Source organism: Anguilla rostrata, chromosome 11 (genome assembly GCF_018555375.3).
Source record: "Anguilla rostrata isolate EN2019 chromosome 11, ASM1855537v3, whole genome shotgun sequence".
Taxonomy (NCBI): Eukaryota; Metazoa; Chordata; class Actinopteri; order Anguilliformes; family Anguillidae; genus Anguilla; species Anguilla rostrata.
In genome coordinates, this window is record NC_057943.1 from 9,626,129 (window position 1) to 9,646,962 (window position 20,834).

General features: G+C 49.9%; 1 protein-coding gene across 1 annotated transcript in view; it reads left to right on the plus strand.

Moving 5' to 3' along the window:
* The first annotated feature begins 908 nt into the window (after positions 1-908).
* skia (v-ski avian sarcoma viral oncogene homolog a) overlaps positions 909-20,834 on the plus strand; it is an 84,112-nt gene continuing 64,186 nt past the window's right edge. The window contains exon 1 of the mRNA XM_064297740.1: positions 909-2,289. Within this exon, the coding sequence (XP_064153810.1) occupies positions 1,384-2,289 (906 nt within the window). The 5' untranslated portion in view covers positions 909-1,383. The remainder of the gene's footprint in view (positions 2,290-20,834) is intronic.

The following is a 20,834-nucleotide window of genomic DNA, read 5'->3' on the forward strand; positions in this document are numbered from 1 at the left end:
GCCAGTATTTCTTACATTTTTAATTTGATTTTGTTTTTTTTATGGACGTGGGCTTACCAAAGGAGAAGTAGCCTAAGTCTACTTAAGACGGTAAGATAATTCTAACACCACTCTGTGTCCAATGGACGAATGTTTCTGCATTCTGGGCAAACTATCACTACGCACAACCTTTGGACACTGAGCCCACATAAACAGGCGTACGCGCACACACACACACACACACACACACACACACACAAAATTCCTAAAATTGCGGATAATATTCCTGGAAGTATTCCGAAATGTATTAGGCCCTATATTCTCTTTGAACATATAAACAGACATGAAGAATTTCCATTTAAATGTCGTTTGAAAAGGGTACAGAAGCAATATATGCTAGCAATTATTGTTATTTATTTATGTTTATTATTATTATTATTATTATTATTATTATGCTATTTTGTTGTATTTGTTATGTTGAGCCTTGTTCGTTTTGGTCGTTATTTTAGTTTGTTTTCACAATTTCAGCGAGCAAAAGAGCAGTTCTGAGTTAGTAGCCGAGAACAAGCCTAAATAAATAAACCGCAGTCAGTCGTAGAATTTGCATTTCCCTTCGAAGTTTAAATTAGACTGTCTGTTGCAAACTCCACCCTTCCTCTTTCAGCTGCAGACGTTCTTAGCTGAGAACCAAATGATTCACTCTTCTCTGTACTCTTTTTTTTCCTCCTTCGTCTTTGCAGCAGCCGCACAGGGCTACTAAGAGAAGAGGGGGAGTGACGACTTGTTCCTGGAAGAGCCAGCCTGGGGAGTCAGTCACATTCTTGGCTGGGATTCAATGACTGAGCCAGACACACACAAACAGTGAGAAAGGGGGGCTGCGAGGGAGGGAGGGAGAGAGAGAGAGAGCGAGTGAGTGAGCGAGCAAGCTAGCTCGCTGGCTGGCCATCGCGACACAGGCATAGCTTACTGCAAGGGCAGACAGTGTGGATGCAACGTCTACCACTGCGGAAACAGGCTCTCAGAAGAGGGACGAAAATTGTTTGGACGGTATTTTATTCACGATACATTAAAAAACAAAGCTCTACTCGATAGGTGGACACTTTTGTGGAACTTGAAAGTGATCTTTCCTTTACTGTGGGATCATAAAGACGCGTAGGTAGATATGGACTGTAGGGAGTCTATGACTGCAGGGGAAGACGCGCCGGTGTTACCATACGCCTAGTAGAGGGAATTGCAAACGCACTAGTCCGGACTTTTTCGCGGATGTTTCATGAAGCGCTTTTCAGAATTTGCTAATTCTGCGAGACCTTGGATTTACAAGGAACCGGGATCTATCGGAGCTTTCACTTGCGTTAGTTTCCTCTCGTTAAACGGAACTTTCATTATTGAAGTAGTGCGGAAAACATGGAGACTGTAACTCGACAAAGCTTCCAACCTCATCCAGGACTGCAACAAACTCTGAAGCAGTTTCACCTGAGTTCTATGAGCTCGCTTGGCGGCCCGGCGGCATTCTCTGCTCGGTGGCAACATGATCTTCTCTTCAAGAAGGAGGGCAAAGATCCCGAGCCAGTGCTTCACCTCCCTATGCAGCCTCCGCCAGTGATGCCGGGGCCTCTGTTCATCCCTTCGGACCGTTCCACCGAAAGGTGCGAGACGGTACTGGAGAGCGAGACGATCTCGTGTTTTGTGGTCGGCGGCGAAAAGCGACTGTGCCTGCCCCAGATCCTCAACACCGTCCTGCGGGATTTTTCCCTCCAGCAGATCAACTCGGTGTGCGACGACCTCCACATCTACTGCTCAAGGTGCACGGCGGACCAGCTGGAGATCTTAAAAGTCATGGGGATTTTGCCCTTCTCCGCACCCTCGTGCGGCCTCATCACCAAAACGGATGCAGAGCGCCTCTGCAATGCCCTGATTTACGGGGGCACGTACCCACCGCACTGCAAAAAGGAGTTTTCTGGCATTCTAGAGCTGGAGCTGTCGGAGAAAAGCTTCAAGGTGTACCACGAGTGCTTCGGGAAGTGCAAGGGACTTTTCGTTCCAGAGCTGTACACTAGCCCAAACGCAGCCTGCATCCAGTGCATGGACTGCAGACTAATGTATCCGACTCACAAGTTCGTGGTCCACAGTCACAAATCGTTGGAAAACAGGACTTGCCACTGGGGTTTCGACTCCGCCAACTGGAGGGCATACATCCTTCTCGGCCAGGATTACACGGGAAAAGAGGAGAAGGGACGTCTTGAGCAGCTTTTAGATGAAATAAAGGAGAAATTTGACTTCGCGAACAAGTACAAGAGGAAAGCCTCTACGGTGAGTAGGCTATTAGGCTGCAGCCTCTTTAACTTACCATGTGCCGCTCAGTTGTCTGTTGAACGACCCAACATTTCGGTCGGGATATTCGCTTTACGGGGGTTTATGTAGCCTAGACCTTTGAGAACGTGGGTTGAGCTGTTTCGAGGTTGTTCATATTCTGAAATTATTTAATATAGGTTACCAATTACTGCTTTCGAGACTGCAGGCTCGTTTAAGACCGTCTGCTGCTTGTGTAGCCTTCATGCACTTGCACAGGGATGCGGTTTTAAAACTGAAGTGATTTGCGTTGCCATTTTTAAGTTTCATATGGATTTTGTGTTCACCAATCAATTAAGTAAATATCGTAGCCTATACCTAGGGTATTGATCGGACCGTCGACTAAGGCAGCTGTGTCATTCCTACCTTGATTTCTATTACAGTTATTTTTGTGTTGTTGTTTCTATTCGTGTTCTTCCCCCGTAGTCTATGATTTAAATTGACTGCGAATCAACTAGAATGCGCGACCTATTTATACTGATTTTTAGGCATTGCAACTTCCCGTAAGCTATGTGGTTAAATTTAGTTTTGCAGCGCATTTTTCCCAGTCCGTTTGTATCAAGGCTGATTTTAAATTGGTTATTATTATTTGGCAATTTTGTACTGACCTTTTGTTAGTTGTTTTTATTCATACATTATTATTTTGTAACACTTCATATGGAATAAAACAGTTATGAAATTCAGTAGAAGTGGCGAGTAGGTAGGCTATTACTAGTCGATTGTCCTGAAGAAGAATTAACTGCGGTTAAAGTTGACATTGCTACGAATTAGTCATCAGAAATAACAAAACGTATTAATAGCTATAAAACCATCATTTGTATGCCTAACACTTCTGTAAGGTGTTAAAAGCTTCGTTTCGTCATACTAGGGCTAAATAGCTAGTCCAGCCTAACCTTCCCCCCTAGCCTGCCCCCCCCCCCCCCATACACACACGAAACTGTATGTGTGTTAAGTATTTATATGTGTGTTCTTATAGTTTAATCCAAGGTTGGCATATTGCGTTGTAATTTAAAAATAAATGTGATATTTATGCCACTATTCAAATGGAGAACAACATTATTATTTATTTTTTGGTTAGTTGGTTAGTACAGCCCTCTTTCAATCCTTCTGTCCCATTGACTCACACTCCCTTTCCCATCCTGCTTTAACTGTCCTGCAACAACCCCCCCCCCCCCCCCCCCTCCGAGTTTCACAGTATATTGTGGAAATGTCTGAAACATGAGTATTAGCTCGGGCTGTTATCTCAGGTACTTGAAGGTGGATGTGTTTTCAATGATAGACCCATCCCGACTTTAACGGCGTGCTACTTAGCGAAGTTTGAGCTCACAGAGGGTGGTCAACGGCAGGGCTCTTATGGAGGGGAGGGATGCAATTGTTGTGTCTGCTTCGAGAAGCCATTAGACGCCCCACTGCTGGCCGGTCGCAGCCTGGTGGATACACCGCTGGGTTTATTTAATTTGACTTCAGGATTCAAAACCTATGCATATTTCAGACGTATTATTTTGCCCATGCACAAGTTTCATTAAACAAAATTAGGCACGGTAAAATATATGTGGTGTCAATATTGGTTTGCCTTGAGTAGGCTTGTAGTGTTGTTCACACATCAAGGGTATTATAATTAAATTATAGGACTGATTTGATTATGTCATTTTAATATATAATTTGAAAGCTTTTCATGTATTTTTTATAAAGTGCTTCTTCTGAAAATATGTATGCCTTTGTGTACCATTCCTAAGCATGGTTGGTTTTATTTTTTTTGCAAGCTTGGAACAGGCTAACATTAAAAAAAAATGTTGGATATATTACTGTTAAGACCAAAATGTTTATGGTTGCTACCAGGTTCCCCCTGTAGAGTATTTGAAAATACATATTTATATGAGCAGAAAGCAATTTTTCTTTCAGTTCTGTTTATGATCTGTTACCCAGTTCATAGCAAATGTTCTGGGGTCACATTAAAGAGGGAAGAATGGTGGGCAAATGGTCTCTGGTCTACAGTATGTGTGAATTGCATCTGTAATTCCGTTCTTTTGTGGTGAATATATCTGATTTGAGTATGAGAAAGTTAGCTGATGAATGGAATTTTATGTTGGATACGGCTCTCTTCAAATAGCCTACTTGTCCCAGGCAACCTTTGTTCTACACTAGCACTTCTTTAACTAGAATATTTAGTTTCTTGTTGCATTGCGGCTTATGTAACCTGGATTTTTATGCAGTGTGATCATTTTTTTAGCAGCTAGCAGACAGAATTCAGATTGTATGCCCCCCCCCCCCAGGTTAGAAGGGGATTAAGTCTGTGTGCTGTTGGGGACAGATCAGGGCAGAGTGTCTTCCCTTCCTTCCCAAAATAAAACCAATGAAAGCCCCACCCCCACCCCTCTTTAATGAAAGGCATGTGTGCTCATTTGCATGAACTGTTACACTTGAATAGAATTGATGAAGCAAGGATGGGAGTATTGTGGTGGAAACATAATATTCCCCAACAATAGGGCACATTGAGACCTCCCCCCTACACACACACACACACACACACACAGACACCCAACAAACACACACACACACACACACACACACAGCCTTCCCTTCCCCCTTACCTTCTTCGTTGCTCCTCTTCTAAAGAAAAGGCGGTGTTTCTGGGGTGGCCACCACAGTCTGTTCTGTCATAGAAACAGTGGGGGGAAAAAAAGTTTTTTCAAAAATAGATTCATAATATCAACAGTCGCCAGCGTAACTGTAGAATAGTGTCTCAAGGACCACTGTGGTCTGGCTTTCTGCTTATCTTCCACTGCTAGTCTGAAATTTGGCCCTGTTGTCTGTTTATTACCATTTCGGTGAAAGGTCTTACGTCTTTCTTTATCATATCAAGTGTCCAACAAGTCACTTCTTTACTTGCCAGGGTTCACTGGGCAAATATTTTTAGCTGCTAGGTGTAGCCTAGTACTCATAACAGTGTCCTTGTTTTGTTTGCTTATTGAATTGTTTGAAGTGATTAGGTAAAATGGATAGAGTGGGTTCATTATTTCCGTGTGTCTGATCTGACCCTCTTGTAGGCTACATATTTATCTGTATTTTTGCTGTTTTTCTCTGAGCCACCAATGCACTGGTTGGTTGTTATGCAGTTCTTGGGTTGAAAGATGGAAATAATCCGCACTGAATTTTATCCTAGGCTGAGATGAAATAAACGAAAGGTAACCAGTTTAAGGATACTGACTGCTGAACTCAAATTTCCGTTCATAAAAGTTTTCAAGGTATTGACGTCATCCTTCTTTGCTAGTGTTCAGTTATTTTATATGGGTTGGCATACTGGATCAAATCCACTGTGCTTTGAATCTCCCTGCTAAAATGCTTAGAGTCCATTTTTGCTCCTAGCAAGTTCTTCACTGGAGAAGGTTGCGTACATACTTGCGTGTGTTTGTGTGCCTGCGTATGTGCATTTGTGTGCACACGTGTATGTGTATGTGTGTATGCATGCGTGCGCACACGTTTATGTGTGTGTGTGTTTGTGTGCGTGCGCACGCGCATGTGTGTGTGTCTGTGTGCGCGTGCGTGTGTGTGTGGCTGGACAGAGGAGTCTGGGGTCACATCACTTCCTCTCCCCTCTGAGCCTCTGCGCAGCTACCGGCCAGAGACCGGCCCCTCTGAGTTTCTGGGGCCGATTAGGATTACCCAACATCCCCCAGGCGCGCGCGTGCGTCACGTCTCGCTGTCTGTGGCAGTCAGCATGGGCGCCGAGGCAGGAGACAGACAGGATGTCCTGAAGCTGCAATGTGTCTATCTGTGTGTAATTACGAAAGGCCAGGCCCCACTGGGGTTTTTTTTTTTTTTTTTTCTTCTTCTTCTTTTTTTTTTTTTTTTCTCTGAAAAGGCTCACAGTCCGAAGGAAGGCACCCGCCCTTCCCCCAGCAAGCGTGTTCCGCACCCTGCGTGCGCTGCTGGCTCGTCTGAGTCTCCTGCCCCGCGCCTCGCACTGAGTCACTCGCAGGTCTCATCGCTGGCAGCTGATAATAATCGGGTGGGGGTGGGGGGGTGGAATTGGTCTGCGGCAGGTGAGGGGGGGGGGGGGGGCGGCGTTAGACAGTCACCCCTGGGGGGGTGGGGGGGGGGGGGTGGGCGGGGATGGGACGGAGCGGGGACCGTCTCACCTAAAGTGTTAGCCTCGCTGGTCGCTGCCGTTCACCGTCAGGTCACGGGCCCGGCGACTTCACCCTCACCTGGTAGTCACGGTGTTTCCACACCTCGTCTAGACTTGTGCGTGTCCCAGTGTGCACTCCCGGGAGTAGCTCAAAATGAAACCAAGATATTACAACACATTCCTTTGTCTGAACAAAGTCTCCAGGAATTGGCTTCGGTCACATGATGGCGTGGACTTCCCTGGGCTGGGTTTGGCGCTGGGTCGCGTCTGCTGGCTTGTTTGGGCTGCGTGACGAAGGGAGTGCAGCGCTGAACAGTTGGTTCAGAGGTTACGGGCTGGGTGTGGAGCTGTACCCTCAGTCCACAGAACCAATATTAGGTGCTGGTAGCGACTGTGGGCACCCTGATAGCTGAATGACTGGTAAACACTATCAGTGGCTTTTGGTTGCTGCATATTGGATTGTGGCAGAAGATCAAACAGACCACTGAGCAGAGATTTGCCAACGTGTAACGCGGTTGTACAAATAAGGAGATTTACAGTTCCTGTATTGTGCCCGTCAGAGTCAAGGTGTATCAGTGACTAACAGTGACTAATGTGAGTGGCTTTTAAGAAAAGCTTTTGAAGGCTGTGTATATAGGCTATGTGGCTGTGTCTCTGCGTGTGTGGGCACTGAAAAAAAAAGAAATGAAATTATATAGGCCTATGTGGTTGCATTTTTCTTTGGTTTTTGCCATTAATCAGAAGCTGAGACATGTACTGTTAATTAGTTTAAAAAAAAAAAGTAAATAACCTTATTCTTGACTCACAAAATGTTAATAATTGTACATTATAGGCTATGTAGCCTACGGAACAAGAACACAAGAAGACAAGAGATTGCCTTTCATATAAATTCATGAAAGAAAAGCTGTGTGTCAGATGCAGGCTTTCTGTAAAGCCGGCAGACAAACGTACATTAATCAGAGAGAGAGAGAGAGAGAGAGAGAGAAACGGGAGTTGCGACAGCCGCATTCCAGGCCACCGCTCGCCATCTGAAGAGACGGCTGATTACGCAATGGCGGCATGGAAACAGTCATGAATGGGCATGAATGGGATATGCCCTCACACCTGTTAGACATTAAAATCAGCCCCAGCCCTTTCTCTACTACTTGAAAATCAAGTTGTTGTGTTTTTTGTCCCCGCCCCCCCCCCCCCCCCCCACCTCCTCTTGCTTAATTTTCTCGGAGGGTGGCTGAGGTTTTGGAAGACAAAAGGGACCCGGCTTGTCATGAGTGGAAAAAATGAGCGAGCTTTTTTTTGAGAGAGGAACAAAGACTTCCAGTCGGCGGTTGGGGTTTATCATTTAATCGCAGAACCCAGCGTTACGGATTTCATTTACGGGATATGTTAGCGTTTGTTTGTTTGTTTGTTTGTTTTTTTGTTTTGTTTTTTGGCTCAGTTTTAGCTTCTCGTTGCCTGTTTTTGATTTGCTTGCCTTTAACCTGAATGGAACGCTGAAATGACCAACTACAGTCCTTTAAAAAGCCACTGTTAGAAGGCGCCGCGCGGATGGGATGATCATGTGACTGTTGTCGGCCTGTATTTTTTGACGAGAGCCGTTTTTTTCCCTGTTTGACGCGGCGCTTGAAAGCGTGGTCCATTTTTAGAGGACGGCATTACCGAAACTTTCCCTTCCAGTGCCCAAAACTGTCCCACTGCACTCTGGGATATCCCGTCCGCTGCTGAATGGTCTGCTTGTTCGGGGTGGAAAGGAAGTTTGCTTCCTTCGGGAATATGGGGTATGTCCTGTTTCATATGCGAGCCACATCAGCCTTAAGCCTTCCGACAGAAAAAGGCCAAATCCATGCAGAGGAAAGCACAACAGCTGTTAGGCCTGCATATCAATAGCCACCGCAGAAATCCCTGCCTTTTCAACAAAAAAAAAATAAATCCTTGCGTAGAAAACGCAGCAACCTCTGTTTTAAATAAAGATGCAGCTGCTTTTAGCCGAAGCTCAGGTGACGTAATGGCAGGGGTGGAGATCTACGTGCAGGATAACTGGAGAAAAAGAAGAACTCATCCTAACCTCGTGTGATGGTTCTCATTATTCATTTTGGGGGCATGAATAATCCGTCCGTTTAAGATCGTAAGTGCTGTTACGAAACGCGAGGAATTAGGGCTACGGTCCCTGGACTGCGAAGTGCAGGGGAACGATCGTTTAGGACGCCCGGAGGAGAGGGAACCTGCTAATTAACTTAGATCAGGCCATCTCCCAGCAGCCCCTGCGGCACCCCAACTGTTCTCCTCGGCCACATTAACCGGTCTTCCAAGATCATTGTTTAAGGTCAGAGGAATCAATTTTAAATTGACGCTGGGGAGTCCTGCAGTCGGGAGCGACTCCGGGTTAACTTTCTAACAGGCTGGGAGGGATGATTAAATAAAAAAGCTACGGCGTGCTTGGCGCTCGTGGGACTTTAAATCTGTGCGTCACGCAGGTTGAACGCCGTACCCTTCCAGGTACTCCGCATCCTTCGGTGATGCGGATATCAGCAGAGGTTAGGCTAAGTCTGGATGCCACGGTGATAAACTGGACGGAGGAGAGTCTGCCATAATGCTTTCAGTACAGGATTAGAAAACCTCCCTAGAACAATTTGAAGTGTAATTGCTTTGTAGCATTAATGGTATGCAAATTTGAGTCAATTAAGAAGGTTTTTTTTAATTAGCAGTTAGGTTCATGTGTGAAGCGCCTCACACTAATTATTTGCCACATACGCTGCTAATTTGCTGTGCTTTTTTTTTCTGCATACCCATCAAAACCAAGCGTTTTTTTTTCTTCCTTCTCTCCCTCCTTGTTTCAGTTCTTTCCCTATCCTCCTGAGGTAGGCACAGCAGCAGGGGATTTGGCTCACCGCAAATTTCTGCTTTGCAGGACTTTTTTTTTTTTCTTCTTCTAATAACTTTAAAGAAGTCAATTGACTTGGAAAAATAAATACACACACTGTCATTCGAAGGTGCACACACAGAGACATACCCCTGCAGACAGGCATATAATATAGGTTCACACACACACACACACACACACAAACACGCCACACATGCACGTAAACACGCCACTCTTAAATATGCACGCTATGGACAGAGGCAGAGTGTTTAGTGTAAGAGAAAGGGGTGGAAGGGCGAACATTTTCGGTAGGGCGTCTGGCCGTGGCCCTACCAGGGCTTGATAAATGATGGTGAGGATAAATTAGGTGTGCTGATTGGCCCTTTGTTCTTCCCTGCCTGGAGCCGTTTGCTCCGCCGGCCTCCAAGAGCTGCTCAAACGGGATTGTTCTCTCACAGCCTGATCTGTTTTTTTTTTTCTGAGGATATAATTAATCTTAATTAAACAGACATCCTAAAATGATTCCTTGGGATGGTTTGCTTTGCTTTGCCGGAATCGTTTTGTTGTTGTTGTTGTTGTTGTTGCTGTTGCTGTTTGTCTGTGAATCGGTCACTCCGAACCTCGCCGCTGACACCCGCTCTGTCATCGCTGTGATGTCATAAAAGACCAGTCATGGCAAAATGTGTCATTTTGTTCTAAACTTAAACTCAGTGAATGAGGTGGAGAGATAAAGGTCAGCACAGCAGACTGAAAGACTGAGCGTGCTGTCGCTTTGCTCCATTTGCAGAGACAGGCCAGTGCCTTTAATCCTGAAGATATTCTTCTGTCCTCCCCCCTCCCCAGTTGGCTGCCGTACTGGCTTTTCCTTCTCCTCCATCCCTGTCTCTCTTTCTGTCTCTCTCCCGCCACCTCCTCCTCGCTTCCTCCTGCCTCCGCCCCCGCAGCCGCCTCCCCGCGCTCGCGCGGACGAACGCAAGCGGCGTAGGCTCTCCTTCCCGCGCGTCCCTCAGCGCTCCACGCGCTCCCGTCTGTGAATGACACGACTCCAATTCGCAGGGAAAAAAAAAAGAGGAGAAGTTCAAACGTTTCATCACGGGCCATCGTTTCAAACCGCCTCCTTCCCCCCTCCCTCCCTCCCTCCCTCCCTCCTTCTCTCCATCCCTGCCTCCCTTCTCATATCCCTCTCTCTCTCCCACCGAGTCTCTCTCAGCCTTCCGAGGGCAGTCTGCCGACGACCGAGATCTTCTCGGATCGCTGAGGAGCGTCCGAGGATGTGGTTTACGTGCAGCTCAGACAGAGATCGCATTGATCTACCTGAGAGCCGGCCGGGCTTGATGGAGGGGGGGTGGGTGGGAAGTGGGGCGGGTGGGGGGTTCCTTTTTGTGGGACCGATGAAGTCGGTGTGGGGGAGGGGATTTGATGGTTTTGGGGGGTAGGGGCAGTCGGCTCAAGCGCTTTCCAAAAAAAAAAAAAAACCCCTTTGTGCGTGAGGTTACCACGGCGACCATGTGTGTCAGTGGATCACAGCTGTGTTGCAGACTGGCCCGCTGTCCCTACGCCAAAAGGCCCGAGCCAACTCGAGTAGACAAAAGCCATGGAAGCCGCTGATTGGTTACTTCCCCGACACGGCACCCCCTCGCGTTAGAGAGCCCTTGCCAGAAAGCCAGCACGACTCCATTAGCACTGTGGACCTGCTCAGATCCTGTGGCAACTGTGAAGATGTTTAATAAATGTGTGGGGCAGTGTTGGGCGCGCCAAACAAAACCCCAACGTTTTGCTTTCTGGACCTCTTGACATTTTCGGGCCGTTTGGTAACAGGCACGTAAGAACACACCGCAGAATTGCGAGTGACAATGTGTAGATTTTTGTGCTGCTATTTATTATTGATGATAAATTACCGTAGGCAGCAAGGACCCCCGTGTTTATTTAATGAGTTAGAACGTTCGCAGGATGACTCGGGGTTTAAAATATTTATCACACACATGCCTCTGCAATCCGAGCTATTGCATTAACTACACATCCAACCAACCAGCCAACCCTCACCCCCTGCATAAATTAGCACGTTTGCAGAGCCAAGGAGACTTTCATCTAGATCCATTATTTTATTTATATCTTTATTTATCAACCCCCTCCCCCTCACTCCCACTCATATTTGGCATCTTGCTCCAATTTCAGAGACAAGCTTGATAAACTTTTGTCTATGAATGTGTGGCGGGGGTGGGGAGGGGGAGGGGGGCGTGGGTGGATATAACATATTTATGCATTCGCAGTCAGACACGTCAGAATTCATTTTATACGCAGGCTTTATTTTAGTGGAACAAGCATGAGGAAATGGAGTTATTGGGGGGTGGGTGGGCTGTGAAAGGGGCTCACTCTAACCCCCCCCCCCCCCCGGGCTGGACTGTTTCTGGTGGCCCCAACAGGGCTTGTTCCCCCGTGGGAAACATCCTGCACTCTCACTCATCTTGGGCAAAGAGAGCAGCAGCGTAGCTGAGGAACCTGCCTAGTCACCACAGGGTTGCCAGCTTGACTCCTGGGGGACATGGTACAGCTGTGCCCTTTAAGGAAGGTGGCACAGCTTAACATTCCCCTCAGTAAAGTAATCAGCCGTTTAAATGCACTCTGGGTATAGCTGAAAGTGCTGGTTGAGCAGAATAAAGTACGATTTTTTTATGCAGTGAAGTAATTTAACATTTAATTATATTCGAAAACGATTCAATGCTTATGGCTGGCCCTCTGAACTTAACCTTTCTATGGTTTACATAAACATATTAACCAGATTTACATATGTCTGAATATTACATAGGCCCTACAGCTTAACCGTAAGGCAAAATTAGATTTGTGTTATTATTAATGTTGGCTTTCATTGGATGTGTACTTGTGTACCCTTTGATGGCTTTACACACGTGTTGGCGTGTATGTGTGAGTGCGCGTGTGTGTGCGTGTGAGTGTTGGTGTGTATGTGTATGCGTGTGTGAGTGTTGGTGTGTGTGTGTGTGTGTGTGTGCGTGTGTGTGTGTGTGTGTGTGTTGACGTGATGTGTGTGTGTGTGTGTGTGTGTGTGTGTGAGTGTTGGTGTGTGTGTGTTGCGTGTGTGTGTGAGTGTGTGTGTGTATGTGTGCGCGTGTGTGTGCGTGTTGGTGTGTGTGCGCGTGTGTGTGCGTGTGAGTGTTGGTGTGTATGTGTATGCGTGTGTGAGTGTTGGTGTGTGTGTGTGTGTGTGTGTGAGTGTTGGTGTGTGAGTGCGCGTGTGTGTGTGTGTGAGTGTTGGTGTGTGCGTGTGAGTGTTGGTGTGTGTGTGTGTGTGTGTGTGTGTGCGTGTGTGAGTGTTGGTGTGTATGTGTATGCGTGTGTGAGTGTTGGTGTGTGTATGTGTGTGTGTGTGTGTGTGTGTGTGTGTTGACGTGGGTGTGCGTGTGCGAGACAGACGTAGGAGCCGCGTTAAGCAGAACCGGCGTCTCAGATGAATGCAGATGTGTGGTCTCAGCCCTGCGCCTGAGCGTCGGCCGCAGGACGCTTGCGTCAGCGAAGTCTTCTCCGCCGGCGAGGTAATCCCCACCTCTCAGCGGCCGCTGCGTTTCTGTCTTTCTCTCTCTCTTTTTTTTGTTTTTCGCTGCCTGGGCGCTGTTTGTCTCGCAGGCCTCGCCCGAGGCCCCCTTCACTCCGCCCGTCGGGTCTGTCGCGCGGGGGCCGAAACAGCCCGGTTACCGCGGAGCGGCCGGCGTCGCGTCTGCGCGTCCCGCGAGACAAACGCAGAAGGATATTTGGCGGCCTGCCGGGGGTAGCGGCCCGGCGTGCCGCCGCGCCTCATTGTCCCAGTGAGCAGACGGGCCCCCGTCCCGCAGGGGAGGGGCACCGCAGCGCGTCAGTGTATCACTCTGACAGGGCCGGCCCTCCCCCCAAACCCAGCCCCCATCCCCCATTGGGTAGATTATCAAACACCGTTCAAAATGGATGAAAAACACAGCTGATAAAATTGCAACAAAGCCACACGAATATGAAGAAAGTACATTTAAAAAAAAAACAAAAAAAAACTGAAAAACACGTTGTGTGAAATGACGGCAGAAATGGCTTGCCTCGGACGTCGGGGCAGTCTGTAGCCGTACGTTATTTTGAGAGCCGGGGGTGGGGGGAGGGGGGGTTTTGTTGTAATCTGTGACGTATAAGGCAGCAGATATCTGAGAGGAGACAGCCGAAATAGTGCTGTGTCAGCCAGGGCCTTCCTTTGTGTGACCATGTCGGGCTTTAGACCCCCATGTGTTTTCAAGGGCTTGCTGACACATGACCTCTTCGGGGGAAAAAAAAAAAAAAGAACGGTGACCCCTCCCCCCCACCCCCCCACCCCCCCACTCTTTTCAGGCCACAGCGGCCAGTCCCCAGCCTCTCTGCCTCTCCCACAGGACAGATGGCTGTCTGATAAAGGCTCAGAGACAAACACACTGCAAATAAATTACAAAACAACGCACAGAACCCCCCCCCCCCCCACGTCCCCACCCCCACCCCCGCCGCCGCCACCACCACAAACCCGCTGAAAGAAGCAGCCATTTTGGCTCGGAAGCTCACATCTCACATTCACAGATTTCATTCATCGAAACTTTGTGTGAATTTTGAGTGTGGTTTGGCTAGACACTCAAATGTAGGCTTTACTGAATGAGACAAAATAGTACTGGGTGATTTTTTTGTCTGTGTTGCAAGTTTCTGGGTCTAACATTTATAATTTTCATATGTGTTTTACTGGCAAATGATACTAACGCTTCTGCGATTGCAAACCCTAGCTTTACCGTGACTTTGTAATTGGGGGAAAAAAAGAACATTTTTATAGCAAAGAGCGATGCATTTTCTCCCCCCTCCCCTTCATTTGCATTGGTTCTGCTTCATAAATGTGCTCCTGCAGCTGCCATCTTGTATAGGCAGAATGGGAAGGAGGCTGACAGACAGCGTGGGGCAGGCGAGAGGGTGTGAGGAACACAGAGTCGAGCCTCCCGCACGCTGTTGGGACTGCGGTCTCCGCACTGCCGCACACAGCTCCCAGGGTTCCCCACCAGACCCCACCAACCAAGGCTATCTTTACAGAACATGAGACAAAAAAACGCATCGTTTTATTCATTTCGCCATGTTTGTGTGTGTGTGTGTGTGTGTGTGTGTGTATGGCAGGGTGTGTTTGTATACGCTAGCATATTCGGGTGTGTGTGTAGGTTTGTGTAGATGTGTGTGTTGTCTTGCGTGTGGGCGGGTGTGCGTGTGTAGGTTTGTGTAGATGTGTGTGTGTGTGTGCGTGTGTGGGCGGGTGTGTGCGCGGGTGTGTGTGCGCGTGTGTGTGTGTGCGTGCGGTGTGTGTGCGCGTGTGTGTGTGTGTGTGGTGTGTGTGTGTGTGGCGTGCGGTGTGTGTGCGCGGTGTGTGTGCGTGTGTGGGCGGGTGTGTGTGTGTGTGTGTGTGCGTGTGTGTGTGTGTGTGTGTGCGTGTGTGGGCGGGTGTGCGTGCGGGTGTGTGTGCGCGTGTGTGTGTGTGCGTGCGCGCGCGTGTGCGTGTTCCGAGGCCAGATCAGCTGTGGGAGCAGATTAGCATGAGCTCACTGACTCCTCGTTCTCATCCCCATCTGTTCTCCTGCCGCCGTGACGCTGGCTCCCAGAGTCCCGCAGCCGCGGCGGGGGCCCTGACTCACCGCCACCGCGCGGAGCCCAGCGCCGCCCGGGCCTTAACGAGAACACGCCGGGGCCCAATCAGGAGGAGCGCCTAATCCCGTCTCCATTGTGACCCAGATCCTGGCTGCCGTGCGCACCCGCCGGCAACAGCTGGAGGGGTGTGGGGGGGGGGGGGGGGGGGTTGCTGGTTCTGGACCCTGTTCGGGACCCGTGACTCCTCAGAACACCGTGGCTCTCTCAGCCAGGACCCTGGAGCAGAACTGAAAGGGGGGGAGGGGGCGTGGGGTGGGGTGGGAGAGGGAGCTTCAGGTTTAAATGGTCCACTGCCTCCCATTGAAATGAGTGTCGGAGACGTCCCTCTGACTCCACACACTCTCCACCTAGCGAGGAGCAGAAATTAAAATATAAAAGAATTGGATGCATTCTGTTGTCAGGAGAGGTTGGGGTGGGGTGGGGTGGGGTGGGGGGGTGGGGTTAGGGGCAGGGGGATGGCCATTGTTGGCCTCTTTCTGTGAGCTGTTGAATATTAAAGAGGGGTCTTGCGGGCTTAGCGGCGACCATGTCGAGGGGCGCCCCTTGTCTCCGGGCGCATTGTTTTGGGGGGAGCCGGGGCCACGCAGGGGTCCCGCCCCCTCCTCCGAGCTCGGTCGCCGCCCTTTGTCATCCCTTGTTTAAATGGCATCAGCTGGAACGCTGTCGTGGGACAGATTCGCCGGGACAAAGACCCTGACAAACCCTTTGTGGGGCCGTCAGTTTTCACAAGCGGCGCACCGCGGCCCGAATCCTCATTGTTGTGTCTCCCCTTCTCTCTTTCTCTCTCTCCCTCTTTTTTCTCTTTCTCTCTCTCTCTGTCTCTGCCCTTTCTCTCTCTTTCTCTCTTGTCTTTTCTTCTGGTTGTAAGCAAAGGTGAAGATTTGAAGCTTAGGTTTCGGGGAGTGTTCTAAATCAGTTGGTTTTTGGAGAGAGTTCTTCGTGAGCCCTGTTGGGCTTCTGGAGATGGTGGAGCCTCCCGCCATTGTGTCAGTCCAATTTGGTATAGTACAGGGCTGACTGACTGCGTAAGCTTTATCAGGTATTCTGGAACATTCTGTAGGATATTCTGATATAACCTTGTGTTTGCTTTGGTTTTTTTTTTCCAGTACGGCAGTTCCTCTAGTGTTTATTACTGGAAAGTGAGGCCTTATCGGCCTCTGTCTCCTCTTTTTCTTTATTTAGGTGTCTGGCCCTTTATGGTGTTATTATTTGTTTGCCTTTTTTGCGTATTTGCTCACGATTACACCGCTGGGGCTGAGGACGGGCTCCTGACAGGACGTTCCAAACGCTCAGTCAGACGGTTCAATATTTGCTCTGAACTGCAGCCAGCGGGGATTCGGGGGACAGATGCAGGGGCACCAGTAATTCGAGAAATGACATGTCCCGGGACAGAAGTGGGAGGTCAAACGAGCCTCTCCCATTTTGCAGGTCTTCCTGCTCTCTGGGTTTTTAAAAAGTGACCTCTTTTTTTTCTTTCTTTTTCACGTTGTTTGTTTGCCTGGAGCCCGGGGTGAGAATATGTGACGGGTGAGATAATGCCGGCATGTTTGTTGGCGGCTGCTTTCGCAGAAAGAGAACAGATCACTTCCAGTCCCGGGCCTCGGGGCTGTTTGGCTTCTACTGTGCAGGTTACTAAAGAATGCCGGCCTCTCTGTTCCGCCCCCCCCCCCCCAAAAAAAAAAAACCCCTCACTGTCATTAGCCGATGAATAGCTGCGTTTGTTTCCATGTAATCCAGTGGGGATGTGCATGTATGTACTAGTTACATCTCAAATTGTGACCGCTTAGACACGGCTGTTATTATGTTAATGGAGGGGGGGGGGGAGAGAAAAAAGATTACAACTGTTCTGAAATCAGGGATGGGGGGCCGGGTGGAGGGGTAGGGAAGGGATGGGGGTGGGGGGCTGTCTTTTTACACGTTGATGGTGCCCGTCCCCCCCCCCCCCCCAGAGGAGCGCACGGGGGGCCCTTCATGTTGCGAGCCGGCTGTAATCAAACTGAACGCTTGTCTTCCCAGGTTATGTTACCAGGCCGGACCCTCATTACAGTAATGAGCGCGCCCCCCGGTCCCCCAACCCCGTCCTCCCGCTCAAGTTCTCATGGCTCAGCGCCAGGATGGGGGGGGGGCGTACACCCCCTGGGCTAATGGCCTGTTGGTGGGCACCGGTGCCCCCCGGTCAGGGTGGGGGTGGGGGTATGGGGCATTGGAATCATTTAGAGCTGCGTTTGTCTTTTTAAAAGTGCTTTAATGGTGAGGGAGGGGACACAGAGAGGGTGGTGGTGCATCGTGGTGCAGGATGGGGTGGGTGGGTGGTGGCTGGAGCCGGAAGCCCCAGAATTGGGCAGATTGCGGCACTGCAGACAAGTGGAGCACACCCCCAAACCCACCCACCCGCCTCGCCCCAGCTCCTGTGCTTGGCAGTGACACGGACGGGGGCGTACGCGCCTCGGGCATACACAGAGCGCCGGGGAGCGGGATTCGGGGAGGCGCTGGGGCGGCGGCGATGGGGGGTGTGGGGTGGGGGGGTGGTTTCTGTGGGGCGAGCGTCCGCGCGCTGGGGCTGGATGGGGACGGGCTCGGAGGACGGTCACACCCCAGCGGGCTCAGCCCCAGTGGAGGTGGGGACGAGGCCGGCCCATCTGAGGAGGCCTGCTGGAATGTCGGGGGGTGGGGGGGCTCAGGTTCCCCCCTCAGGAATTAAGTGCTGGAAACAATGGCCTTTAATATCATTAGCATCCTGCCTCCCTGCTCCCCTCCCACCATTCCTGGCCATTGATCTCTCCAATTAATCCCATTCCAGCCCACTTCTGCAAATGAACTGGCAGCGGAGATAATAAATAAAACAATGTGTTGAAAGGGGATCCTCCCGCCATGCCAGGGCCTGGCTTCTCAGGTTCAGGAAGCAGCACATCTCTCCTCTCCTTCTCCTCCTCCATCCTGCTGCTCTCTCTCTCTCTCTCTCTCTCTCTCTTCACTGCAGTTAAACTCATTGATTTTTGGCTTCTCCGGGCCCCTCCCCAATCTCACACGCGTGCAAGCGGGGCCACACATGCAGGCACGTACGCACGCACACGCGTGAACACGCACACACGTGCGCATGTACGTGCGCGCAGATGAAGACACACGTGCGTGTATACATCCACTGACATGAGCATGTACACGTGTGCATGTACAGATGCATACACATGAACACACGCACGCATGCACGGATAGATGTAAACACACACACACACACACACACACACTCACACTCACACACACACACTCACACACACACACACACTCACACACACACACACACACACACACACACCACACACACACACACACACACACACACCACACACACACACCCGACACACACACACTCACACCACACACACCACACACACACACACACACACACACACACACACACACACACACACACACACACACACACACACACCACACACCACACACCACACACACACACACACACACACACACACACACACCACACACACACACACACACACCACACACCACACACACACACACACACACACACACACACACACACACACACACACACACACACACACACACACACACACACACACACACTCACACACACACACACACACTCACACACACACACACACACTCACACACACACACACACACACACACACACACACACACACACACACACACACACACACACACACACACACACACACACACACACACACACACACACACACACACACACACACACACACACACACAAGGCCATGTCAGCATATATATCCTGTCAGGGCTGATGCCTTGCAATTAATCTAATTGGTGGCTGCAAGAAAAGAAAGTGTTGATGGTGTTTTACTCCCCCGCCCCCTTCCACACTTAGGCACACTGGGCGTTAAGATATACCCCCCCAAGCCCCCCCACCTTTCCCCACCCTCCCCCAACCCATCACCACTGCCCAATCCCATTAGCCCCTCCCTGGAAGGTTGTCAAGGATACCCGAAGCAACAGGCAATTTATTTACATCAGGCGTCCTGCATCTCCTCCATCTATATGTCCCTGTCAATCTGGCCCCCGCGCCGGGGCCGGCCGGCCCTCTCCGCGCTGCACCGGGCCCCGGCCCCCGGCCCCCCCTGCCCCCCCGGCCCCCCCGCCCCCGTGCCTCCACCGGCCCCATCTGTCCGCTCTGTTTAATTATCTCCAGACAGCGCCGGGGCCCGGGGTCCCTGACAACCGCCCCGCCGCGGGTCAGCCTTCCAATTGAACCCCCTGCCCTTCGCCGCAGAGATGCTAATCCAGACGCAGGAATAAGTAGGCAATAATTTAATACCGCCCCACCCTTCTTTCCTCCCCCACCCAACCCCCACCCTCCAGCCAGGCCTGTTTGTTCTACGGTGGATCAAATATGGCCTCTACATGTCACCCTGCGTGGTTTGCCTCCTTCGCCATACACGCTTTGACAAACAAACATTAACAGACCTAGTGGCCCAGCCCTGTAATTAAACACTTCTGGGCCCTTTCTCGTTTTTTTTTTAACTTTAAACTACTGTGAGCCGTGTAAAATGGCCTAATAGGACGAAAGACAAAAAAAAGACACATTTTTCTGTCTCAGGAGAGCACTCTGTGAGCGAAACACGTCGAGGCCCTGCAAGTTCTGCTCATTGTAAAATCTTCGGCGGTGTTTTTTGGCATTCCAAGATGTGAAATATATTTTTAATATAGCTTGAGCAGTTTCGGGGTGGGTTTTTAGTGTTGCTGAAGGGTAGAGAGTGCCCTGTAGCCGGTGTGTTTTACAGTGTGCCTTTCCTCCCGGCTCTGCGAGCTGGCTTATGTTATTCCTCGAGCGTGCGAGACATTAGTCAGTGTTACCCGATCGCTGTTTTGTCTTGAGCGGAGGACGGAGGGAGAGGTGTTTTGTCTCGGCCTCTCTTCCAGATCACCGGGGTTTGGCAGGGACTCCGCGGACAGGGCTCGCACTCAGGAAGCTGCGTGAAACATCAGAACGCACTTCCTGCAGTAATCAATAAAGGCGCTCACACACGCGTGTGTGCACGCATGCGCGAACGAGCGCACACACACACATGCACACACACACCACACACACACACACACAAGGTACTCATACACAACAGAAACACACACGTGCGTTCACATACACAAGACGTAAATGTATACATGCACACACACACACGCACACACACACACACACAAGGTACTTATACACAACAGAAACACACACGTGCGTTCACATACATGAGACGTACATGTATACATGCACACACACACACACAGAGTAGCACATAACAAAACGAAAATGAAATATAGCTCCAAGAACGAAAAAAAATGTGGATATAGACTAAACAAAGTGCTGTGGTGCTTTAATCAGACTTGGAATAAAGCAAAAAAGCCTCCTGCAAAATTTATGTAATCGCAGCTTGGGAAAAAAAAAAAAAAGTGTCTTTGCCATTCCTCTCTCAGTTATGCTTTTAAAAATGTAGTTCACTCGGCTGAACTGAGGGGAATAGCACGACACTGCACAGACACGCCCAAGATGGGGGGCGGGGGGCGGGCGGGTGGTGGAGGAGCTGGAGGGCAGGGTTTATGTGGAATTCTGAATGGCTCAGCTCGGCAAAGAATATTCACAACTGAGATGATCTCTCGTGGAGGAGAGAAGGGCTGCCCATTTTTGCATGGGGGGGTGGGGTAGTGGGGTGGGGTGGGGGGTTCGGTCCTTTGATTACACGTTAAGCCGTTTTTAAAATGGGTCTAATGAAAGCTTTAAAGACGCGCAGGTCTCCAGCTGCAGGGCTGAGCGATGATTAGCCGCGGCGAGCCGCC